The 12,500-nt window shown below is 30.0% G+C and overlaps 1 protein-coding gene across 3 annotated transcripts in view; it reads right to left on the reverse strand.

Moving 5' to 3' along the window:
- The window catches only part of LOC124421612, a 271,374-nt gene that overhangs the window by 245,130 nt on the left and 13,744 nt on the right, over positions 1 to 12,500 (reverse strand). For all 3 annotated transcript variants that reach the window (XR_006941705.1, XM_046956987.1, XM_046956988.1), the window contains one exon: positions 9,477 to 9,560. Coding sequence is in view for 2 of the 3 variants with exons in the window: in XM_046956987.1 (XP_046812943.1) it covers positions 9,477 to 9,560 (84 nt within the window). In the remaining variant the exon portion in view is untranslated. The remainder of the gene's footprint in view (positions 1 to 9,476; positions 9,561 to 12,500) is intronic.

A 12,500-nucleotide genomic window follows, 5' to 3' on the forward strand; every position in this document is an offset into this window, starting at 1 on the left:
TTAAGTTTTCATTATCGTCGTATTAAATTTATCGATAGATAAATGTAATATGGAATCGTATCGAGTACGATTGGAACGAGATTATTACTACAAGGGGTATCAATATTTTGAAGGAATACGCATCCACTAGCAGATTTTATAATATTATTATTATAGGTGAATATATTGAGATTCTTCGCTTCATTTTTTTATTTATTTACTTTTTTTTTCTTTTTTCTTTTTTTAATGAACGAACGCGCGCCATTATTTTCATCATCTTCTTCTTCTTCTTCTTTTTTATTCTCTCTCTCTCTTTTTTTTTTTTCCTTTCATCATCATTCACTATCACGCTTTATCTATTATCTTTTAGGTTTATATTATGTTACCATAATATTTCTTACAATTCAAACAATTTTACCAACGCTTTTGGACGTAGTTTTACCATTAAACGAAAGCCGTCCATTGAAGTCGCCGATCCTAATGGATTCATTTATCGAAGAAACAATATATTTTTATCCATTGTTAATAAGCACATACATTTTGTTAATATTCTTCGGAATCGTTACAACAGCTGTTAATGGATTCTTCGTGGTCTGCGTTCAACATGCTTGCGCTATGTTCCGTTTTGTTCGGTAAAATCAAATGAAATGAAAGAAGATATAATATAAAAAAAAAAAAAAATTAATAATAAATCAATCAATCAATAAATAAAAAGATATAATAATAATAATGACGATGATGATGATGTTGATGAAAATCAAAAAAAGTTAGAATCGTAATAACATTTTTTCAGATACACGTTGGACGAAGCCTTCGAGAACGTAGATCAAAAATTATACGTAAACGAGGAGAATGAAAGAATTTATCAAAAAATAATTCGCACTATAAAAGCGCACAAAAGTGCTATAGAGTTGGTATAATATATGTTATATTAAATAATATTTATAGTCTAATGGATTAAATATAATCGACTATTATATCTTTTTTTTGCGATACTCTTTGGACCGTTTACTTTTCTTTTCTTTTCATTTTCTTTTCATTTTTTTTTTCTTTCTTTTTTTCTTTTCCTTTTTCTTCTTCTTCTTTTCTTTCTCTTCGCAGATCGTAAGAAATTTTCTTAGACTTGTAATTTTGCAATCTGACGAAAAAATAAAAAGAAAAGAAAAAATAAGAAAAAAAAATAAGGGGGGGGGAGAAAAAGAATAGTTTAAAATATCTGAAAAAAGTGTAATCGATTTTTAAAAATCGCTTAAGGACTTTCGAACAGTTTAAAAAAAATGTCATTGATCTAATCTCTACATTAATACATTGACGATTAACATTGTTCCGTCATAACTATATTATTTTATCGTAACAGATTCGTCGAGAACATGAATATTATTTATGAAAAAGTATCTTTCCTATCCTTTTCAATTGGTTTTTTTATCATAGCAGTCGACATTTTACGAGTGAGTTTCTCTCTTTCTCTCTCTCTCTCTCTCTCTCTTTCTTTATCTCTCTTTCATTATATACTTCACATTCGTTATATACTTTTCATTCCCTATACCTTTTAGTTACTCAGAATAAAATCTATCGAGGAAAATTTGGAAGACACTTTAATGTGCATCTTTCATCTATTCGGATCTTTTTGTTGGGGATTGATATGCAATATACTTTGTCAAAGTATAATCGATCATAGCTCGGCCACTTTCGAACAAGCGTAAGTATAATAATATATACACACGAACGATCATCCACTTTACATCAATCGTAAAATAAAAAATATATTATTGATCGATCATTTTTTAGTTACTTAATTCCTTGGTATCTGATTCGTCCAAAAACACGACGATTACTATTGCTATTGATGATAAACTCATTAAAACCATGTTACATATCTGTAGGAAGTGTATTTGTATCTTGTAATGAATTTTTCATTACGGTAAATATATCAAAGAACGAGAACAAAATTGATATTATGGAGAAACGAAAAAACTTTTCATTATTAAATAATTAATTATTTTTCTTTTAAGTTTCTACAAACACTAATGTCGTACACGATGATAATATATTCACTGCAGTAATATTAATGTTTTTATGAAGAATATATGAAGGAAATATATAATGGAGATATAGATGCACGGAGGAAAAGGCAAAAGAAGAGGAAAAAAAAAAAAGAAAGAAAGAAAGAAAGAAAAAAGGAAAGATAAACGAATGTTAATTAATAATAAATAAACGCACAAAACAGTAAAGCATGCATAAGACATAAATTTATAAAAATCTATATGATGTATCCGTAAAAAGTTCGATTAAATGATTCATTTGTTTGATGGTAATAAATTAGTACTTAATATAAATATTTATTTTTCTGCTTTTATCTTTCAAATGGACTACTACCTATCACACACACACATATATATATATATATATCAGAAAAAAATAATAAAAAATTTTGTTGCTTTGCGACAAAGAGAGAAAAAGAAATTTTTAATTTTTTTTTTTTTTTTTTTTTTTTTTTTTGATAGAAGATAAAAAAACTTTCATTAAGAAAGAAAAAGAAAAGGAAAAAAGAAAGAATGGTTACGAAAATCGCGAAGAAACGTCGATTAAAATGGGACGAACGTTTTCTTTGCAAATCGATATTTTCATTTGAAAATCGATCATTCAATCGAACGTAATCGGTAATCAAGAGGAAAAAAAATAAATAAAAGATAATAAAAAAAAAAAAGGAGTAGAGAAAAAAGGAATATCTAAATATATTGCAATATCTTTAAAAACGTGACTTGATCATATATATATATATATATATATATATATATATATATATATATATATATGTGTGTATCTATAATTATGAAAATGATCTAAGTCAATTAAAACTTTAAAAACAATCTTTTTATATGTGACTCAAAAGAAACTTTCACATTCATAAAGGAATTTTCAATAATCAAAATTAAATATAATAATATTCTAAATTAAAATGTCAAATAATAATATAAAAATTTTTTTTTATTATTTAGTCAAATAATAATCCATTAAATATCTCGAAAGAACAAAATGTATGACTTAGTCCAATGATCATTTTCATAATTATGGCCGCATATATTTCTTTTGGATAGCAAAATTGTTCATTGCTCGGTGTATAATCTAAATCTGTCTGACCTACTTGTTATCATTCGTATTCGTCTTAACGATGACGGTTACTGCATATAATTCAAGGGAAAGAAAGAAAGAAAGAAAAAAAGAAAAAAAGAGAAAAAGGAAAAAAGGAAAGGTACACACGTATATATATATATATATATATATATATATATATATATATATTTATGTATATGTATATGTATATATGTATCTATGTGTCGATCTATCCTGGACGTTTACGATAGCTAGATATAACACGAACGCGTTCGATGTTCTCAGAGATATAAGAACTCCTTGAACATATCGATTTTGATCGAGGAACGTTAAAGTCGGGAGAAAAATTGCTATCGATCGTGAAATACATCGAAGACGCGAGGAACGATGTGGGATTATTAGGTGGAAAAGAAGAAGAAAAAAGAAAAAAGGAGAAAAGAAAAAAGGACATAATAAAAAGAATGATGTACGTGTACGTACATACATACGTAAGGTATGCGTTAAAATACAAATATTACATAAACGATATACAAACAATTGTTGGATATTGTTAATAATTGTTCGAAATATATAATATAAAAGTTTGATTTTAATATATGACTGATTGATTTTTAAATATTTATTATTCTCATTTGATTTCGTTAATTCTTTCATTCTTTTTTTGTTTCTTCTTTTTCTTCCTTTTTTTCTTTTTTTTTTTTCTTTTTATCTTTTTATCTTTCGTTGATATTTTCCTCGATCTCATGCAAGTATTTACTTATCTGTCTCGATATATGATACTTGAGTGTCATGATTTCATTTCAATTCTTTTTTTTTTTTCTTTTTTTCGATCGTACACACGTCTCTAAATTCTAAATAGAGCCGAAAGTTTTTAGGTGCTTTTTAAAAAAATCAATCGCACCTTTTCGATCGCTATGTTAAATTAATTTTCTCTCTCTCTCTCTCTCTCTCTCTCTCTCTCTCTCTCTCTCTCTCTCTCTCTGTCTTCCTTCTTTCAAATCGCCAAAAAAAATCTACGAGCTTGCAAAGACTTGGTAAAATTGATTTTCTTATTTAATAATGTACAATGACGAAATGTATTTTCATGTAATATTCATTTATCGATAGATATTCATAATGAATTTCATGATTCTAGTCTTTGGAGTCATTGGCGATCGTCAATTATATATTCCAGATCGTATTCGATTCAATATATATCTCTGGGGGTATGTTTCGTACCATTGGGTTAAGCGCCAATATATATATATATATATATATATATATATATATATATATATATATATTTTTTTTTTCTTTTTCTCTCTCTCTCTCTCTCTCTTTTTTCTTTTTTCTTTCCCCTTTTTGTTTTTTTATTTTAATTTTATTTAACGATATATTCAATCGACGTCAAATACAGGAGTTTCACGTTGGACTTTGAATTCTTTTTTTTTTTCTTTTTTTTCCTTTTTTTCCTTTTTTATTTTGTTTTTTTCTATTTTTCCTTTTTCAAAGCGCCTACCAACTCGATCTGGAATTAATTATTTTCATTGAATAAGAGAGCAAATAGGTACATATTTATTTTATTTGCATTGTTGTTTATTTTCAAAAAGGAAAAAAGAAAAAGAGGAAAAAAAGAGAGAGAGAGAGAGAGAAAGAGAGGGAGATGTTAAATCATTATTATGATATTTTCTTTCTTTCCTTTTTCATTCGGCTATTTACAGGTACATACTAGGCAAAGAGGGAGAGAGAGAAATATATTCGCTACATAGAAGAGGAAAATATCGAAGCATCCATGGAATTATTCGAACGTTTGCTTCACTCATGACTCCTACAAAGCATCGTGTATCACAAAAGAACTATGGGGTTAGTGATAAATCACGTTTTCATGCGGACCAATAAATAACGGCAACGCGCATTGCTTTTACCTCGATGATAAAATGTCGTCCTAAGAATGAAGAAACGAATTGCATCAAACAAGACTGATAGCGTTCGTTTCTGTATATATATATATATATATATATATATATATATATATATATATATATATATATATATATATATACGTATATATTTAGCGATATAAAAAGACAGATTTATATTTATTTAAACATGTGTCAAAATTATTGTCAATTATTTACTATTCTCATTTTCGTCTCTACATTTCGACAAAATCAAAACAAGATACATTGAACTAAACTAATTATTATATATGTTTAGTCGAAAGAAATTATAAACAAACAAATTAATTAATCATATATATATATATATATATATAATATCTATAAATAATTTTTTTAAATATTTCATCCTACTTAAATATTTTTATTTTATTTAAATCTCATATAGACGTCAATGTCCTATACCACAGATATTTTATTTCTTCAAAATATGAACCATTCCTCGTGAAAAATAAAAGTGATCTATGTGGAATAACGTGACGAATTTATAAAGTACGAGATATAATAGATAGATATACGTACGATATTATTTCTTTGTGTAGATAAATCTATTACGAGTGTGCGTAAATTAAGTCAACATAAAAAAGCAGAAAAAAGAAAAAAGAAAAAAGAAAAAAGAAAGGAAAATAAAGCAACAAAAAATCTATACCCTTAGCTCCATCATATAACATATATATATATATATATATATATATATATATATATATATATATATATGTAATAAAATAAATTTTTCTCGTAAATATTAAAAATTATATCGAACATTATTACATTTATCGTTCTCTTCTATTTCTTCTACTTCTAATTCTTCTTCTTCTATTTTCTTTCTTTTACTTCATTTGTTTTTTTGTCATTTTTTCTTTTTCTTCCTTTCTTTTCTCTTTCCTTCCATTTCTTATACAATACTTTATTTTACACGATTTTCAACTGACTTAGTACTCCGTGGATCCTAGTTAAGGAACAACTAGAAATAGTAGAGTGAAGTAGAAGAAAGTAGAGTAGAAAGTACACTTAGAACGATATTAGAAAGAATGAAAATCCGCATGCTCGAGTTTACGAGAGAATCCTCGTTACTACTTATTGCGTACGCTTATCTACGTACGCACATACATACAAATATATATATATATATATATATATATATATATATATATATATATATACGTACATATAAGAAGAAGGGATAAGAAGAAAATGATATAATTGTAATAATTATAAGAAATAATTAAATTATAACGAAAGATCGATACCGATCATATACACATACACACACACACATAGATCTATGAATCATCCCGCAATGTTTCCTTTCACATCCATGACTATTTTTATTCTCATGAATTTTAATCTTGAGACTTATTGAAAAATGTTTTCTGATAGGCTATACATGTTCTCCTGTCTTTGTTTTTATTTTTTGATTTTTTGTTTATTTTTTTTCTCATTATCTTTTTCTATATCTTTCTCCCTATCCCCTCTCCCACTGCATTAAACATCCCCCATCCCTTGCAACAACGCGTCTATTATATATTATGGATTATTAATTGTCGCGATTGAAATTTCTAAGCGAATTCGAGGGAAGAGAAAAAAACGAAGAAATTAAAGATAAGAAGAAATAAAATCTAACCCTTAAATATATCTATCGATAAGATGTTGCAAACTGCCGTGTCCTATGCCATAATAATGAAACTTTATACGATAGAAAGAAGAAGAAAGGAAAAAAAAAATTAATAATAATAAAAAAAAAAATAATAATAATAATAATAAATTTGCGCTCATCAGTCAAAAGAGACAAGTGAGAATAGAAACGAGGCAAAGGAAAAAAATAATAAAAAAAAAGAAGAAGAAAAAAGAAAGATCAAAAAAAAAAATATCGGACGAGTAAAACACACATACGTTACTTACATATGTATGTATACATATGTACGTATGACACATGAATAACATGTAGAATGATAGGAATACAATGATTCTCGATTAAATGTTACACAAAGTGATACCATTGTTTTCAGGAAAGCCACTATCCGTTTCTGCGATGAATAACCCCTTAAGAGAAGATTAAAGAGCACGATAGAATAGAATTGCTAGTATTTTTCTGCCACCGACTTGTTATTTTCTCATCTTCCTTTATCTCTCTTTCTCTCTCTCTCTCTCTCTCTCTATCTATCTATCTATCTATCTATCTCTCTCTTCTAAGATAGATATCGTAACTGACAAATCGTTAAACTTCGACGAGGGAAAAAACATTGAATGTTTATTTCCTATTAAAAAAAAAAACAATTCGAATCGAAGCGCAAAACCACAAAAAAAACCAAGAAAATTAATAATAAAAATAATAATAATAATAATAATAATAAAAAAGAAATAAGGAATAAAAAAAGGGAACGACCGAACGAAATACGTAAAACAAAATAAGGGTAGGATCTGGCATGTACTGCATTGCAAGTCCCGTAATGCAGCAACACACAGCTGCAGTGGAACGATCTATAAAGGTAAAAGAGGGTTACGATGGAGTAACGTGGGGAGGATAAAAGAGGGTGGTGTAAAGGGAATGAGGTAAAGAAACAGATCGAGACTCGACTCGTCTCGAGGGATATCAGAGGGATACCAGAACGAATCGTCGATACTACACAAGGAGATGCGTCTGCTTTCTCCTAACCGTAAAGTCGACAGAACGGAGATACCTGAATAGAATAGAGAAAATAGAAATATATATACATACATATATATACATATATATATATATATATATATATATATATATATATATGTATATAAAGTTGAGGAAAAGCCAAATACGTGTTCTATCCAATTGTCGTACTAAAACGACATGACAGACTCGTCGGACACGAACCAAATTAAGCACCGTACGATTTTACATGCTCTGGACCAAAATTCGTCATGATATTAATTCCGTTTATAACGCGTCGACATTATTCAACTTGGGAGTGGGTAAAAGGGGGAATGAATTTCAATATAGTTCATAAGGAATATTCAAAATTATTCCCACTGTAATTAAGCCTTTGAGCAATGTTAAATCATTTTGCATACGGCCCACCCCATCCACAATCCACGGAACCCACATGCCCACGCCCATGCACGTTCACGTGCAATGCGTACAGGCACATGCACTTTTTTCTTCTTCTTTTTATCTAAAGATAAAACGTTTTCTTACGTATGTTTTCTTCTTTCACAATCTCTTTTTCGTTACTTTTTTTTTTCTTTTCCTTTTGCAAGAAGATACACACATACGCGTGGCCTAATTATTTAAAAAAAAAAAAAAAACTTTCATTTCTCTCAATGAAAAATCAATCAAATTAATGGATGATATTAAGTGATCGTTATATAGACGATAAAATTATGACGAGCAACGTAAGATCGTTTCTCAGATATGAAAAGTTATCGTGCGCGTTAATGTCGTAACTGTTCAATCTCAGAACGTTTATTTAAACATTGATGCGTTCTGCAATGTTTCTCCATTACATTTACATAGTACGATCATGCGCGTTATACGAAAGAGAGAGAGAGAGAGAGAAAGAGAGAGAATTTCATTTCATATCACAATCTCGATTCAAAAGCTTACAGAGTAACGATTGACATTGTTCTCAACGCGTAATTGTTCGATTTTATGTTAATCCGTAGAAACAATAATGAACGATATAGCTATGAACTCATAGCCGAGTGAAGATTTCTAGTGAGCTTTGTGGAAACGCTCGATTTCCAAAACAATAACCTCTGTCTCTCTTGCGCAACTTCTATATACAAACATACGCATATATAGGACACATATACGTATGTGCACCCACGCCCTCCCACGTGCGCATATATATATATATATATATATATATATATGTGTATAAGCGCCAGAGAGAGAGAGAGAGAGAGAGAGGGGCCCAAATTCGTACGTATAATACAATAATGGAATAGACATTAATTAACAAAGCGTTGAAGCCTGGGTTGAAGATAAATCCAAGTAAATACGCGATTCATAAAGGGAATATTATCTTATTTACAATGTTACCTAAGATGGAAGGTAAATGAATATTCATAATGAAAAAAGGAAACTTGAGATAAATAAATTTCTTACATAACGTGAAAATAACTATTACATCCACTTTATTAACTATTCGAAATATTTCAAATATTTCATACATATAATTATCATATACAGTAGACATATTTTCTAGTAGTCGATTTGTATCTCGATTGTGTACGTTCTTTACGTGTACGAAGAAACGTAAAGTTTTTGATTAGTATATGTATTCGTACATATATATATATATATATATATATATATATATATATATATATATATATATATATGTAAACAAGTTATTCTGAATTTTTCGTTTTCGAACAGTAACTCGATCAAATATTTTCTTTTTCTTTTCTTTTCTTTTTTTTTTTCTTCTTCACAATCTTTCGAGAAAATATTATTTTCAACCTTACCTTCGCTCTTTCTTGTACCACGTTGCGTGAATCCCATTAGAAAGCTTTCTGTCTCGTACGGGGTTGTAAAGTACTCGGACTCACCTGAAATAAGAGAAAAAAAAAAAAAAAAGAAAAAAGATTACATTGAATACGCCTTCAAGGATTAAATATCTAATTGTTTCTATTCCTTTTTTTTTTCCTTTTCGTTTTTTTTTTTATACATTTTCTATATTTTTCAATATCAACGATAAGATCGATTATACATACATACATACATGTATATATATATAAAATTTCTTTTTATATATATATATATTATATATGTATATTGTATTTGTAAATCAAGCAACCGGAAATCTACGGTTTTCTAAATGAGATTCGAGTCATCGAGGCAACGATCTCTCTCTCTCCTTTTTGTTCTTTCTTTCTTTCTTTCTTTCTTTCTTTCTTTCTTTCTTCAATCCTTTCTTTTTCTCAACGCACGAAGAGAACACGTTGACGAGGCTCTTGACGCTTTTTAATGCCTTGGCATATTATTTCTAAAAGCATGCACGAAACGGTGCTTTTCCCGTCGCACTTTTACGCTTCGTCTCGTTTTGCGTTTAGAGAAGGACGGAATGAAAGAGAGAGAGAGAGAGAGAGAGAGAGAGAGAGAGAGTAAGAGAGACATAAATAAAACGAAAAATACAAAAGATGATGAAGTAGAGGATGAAGAAGAATATGAAGAAGAAGAAAAAAAGGAAAGGAATAGAGAGGAAATAGAAGAAAGGAGCTAATTACGTTGACCTCGAGAACGACGCGCATCTCCTCCTTCCACCTTCTCCACCTCCTTCACGATTTGTTCGCGAATGTCAGTCGCGAATGTCAGTCGAGTCTTACGCGGGTCAAGGCTGACGCCGGAATTGATTTCTATAAATAAATCTCTTGTTATAGGGTTTATTTCCGCGCTCGATAGTATTTAATGCGATATCGAGTACAAGGACGTCCCGGTCGAAGAAACGTCGTAAAGGTACGATCGACTTTTAAAGATCTTCCCTTTCGCATAAAAATTTACGATGGAAAAAGAGAGGAGAAGAGTACGGAAAATAATATATATATATATATATATAAAGAGAAAAAAAGAAAGAATTGAAAAATTGAATTGAAAATTTGAATTGAAAATTCTAATGGACATTTTTTGGAAATGGAACGCTTGCTTGTTTCTTTTTTTCTTTTTCTTTTTCTTTTTTTTTTTTTTTTTTTCTTTGGTAGTAGTTTATTTTTCTTTTCTTTCTTTTTTTCTCTTCGTCACGACAAAAACCTGCGTAAGGTACGTAACATTTGCGTACAATTATGATCTCTGTAAGAGAAAGAAAGTCAGAGAGAATTAGAGAGGTAAAGAGAGAGAGAGAGAGAGAGAGAGAGAGAGAGAGAGAAAGAGAGAGAGAGAGAGAGGAACAGAGCGAGTTTACAACGCGACCTGGATACACACAAGAGCCTAAAAGACAAAAGGCACAGAGTCTCGAAAATTCGTCCTGATTAAAATTCTTCCTTCCTACTACCGTTGACCTGGATATTCTCAACGGAGCTGCTAACGCCTCCATTCCCCTTTTTCTAGTCCTTCTATGTACGTATACACGCCTACTTTCTATTTTATCTCAATACGCTTTCTCTCTCTCTCTCTCTCTCTCTATATATATATATATATATATATATATATATCCGTTTCTCTAACACCAACTACCCAATTGCATGTTATATGTATATTCAAACCTCCTTCCCCATATCCTCTCTCGCCTTTCATCATCCAACGTAATTTTCGAAGTAAGCGTTTGCTCGTTGCTCAATGGTTATTACATAATTATCTACTCAATAGATATTTTCCTATATACATACATATTTATTGTATGTATATAGGAAATACCACCAGCGACGAATGAAGAATTCTCTTTCATGACTTTTGATCCATCCTCGAATTCGATACGATTCGATACGATTCGATACGATTCGATTCGATTCGATACGATTCGATTTGATTCGGTGGACGAAGAGAGTGGGGGCGGGAATTTTTCCCACAAATATCCGGAACGGATACGGACAGCCGAACGCGCGATTTTGCGCACGCAGCCGTCACGTTTCGCGTAACCGCGAAAAATTGTTGACATCGTATTCAGCATATATTACATAATTACATGCTCCATCTAACATATCTAACGTACCTAATTTTATTTTTATTTCATTTCTTGGTTTTCTTTACTTTCTTCTTTTTTTCTTTTTTTTTTTTTTTTTGATAATACTAATTACCAAAATCCCGAAGTTCAGTCGACGCGACAAATCGTTTTCCCGAACTATCGTCATCATAGTTGCTTACACAAAAGTTGCTTACCAAAATTTGAACCGACTTGATTTATACTACCCTATCAAAATATTTGCCAGTGAAATTAACCGCCTCGTGAAATTAATTCCACGATTGGTAATACAGAGAATTAGCCTAGAGAGTTGGCTTACTCTTGATTATAGAGCGTGAGTTATTTGAACGAAAATAGAATATTCGAATGAGATACAGATTAACAGACGAACAGAGACAGAAACAGATAACAGAGAGAGAGAAAGAGAGAGAGAGAGAGAGAGAGAGAAAACTAGAGACGAAAGACAGATCTTTTAAAAAGCTACAATCGTCTGTTATAATTTCGTATAAACAAAACTAGCAAACGTGTTACGACCAACGAATAAATATCGTCGAATTCTTCTTTACTACGAATCTTGATACGAATCAAGAAAGAAAAAAGAAAAGAAAAACAGAAAGAAAGAGAGACAAAGAGAGAGAGAGAGAGAGAGAGAGAGAATAAAAAGAAGAAAATCCTGAAAAAAAAAACCTTTCTTTTTTTCTAGACAGTGCGAACGAATTATTAACATCAGATTCATACGTATTTCAAATTTCGCACCATCCTGCTACCGCTACCATCAGTATCATCAGGCAGCATCACTCCTAACCCCTCGGACACAGCTGACGCGTCGACATTCCGGCTTTCCATTCATTCGACCGGCTAGTTTCTCGTCCAC

This window comes from Vespa crabro, chromosome 2 (genome assembly GCF_910589235.1).
Source record: "Vespa crabro chromosome 2, iyVesCrab1.2, whole genome shotgun sequence".
NCBI lineage: Eukaryota > Metazoa > Arthropoda > Insecta > Hymenoptera > Vespidae > Vespa > Vespa crabro.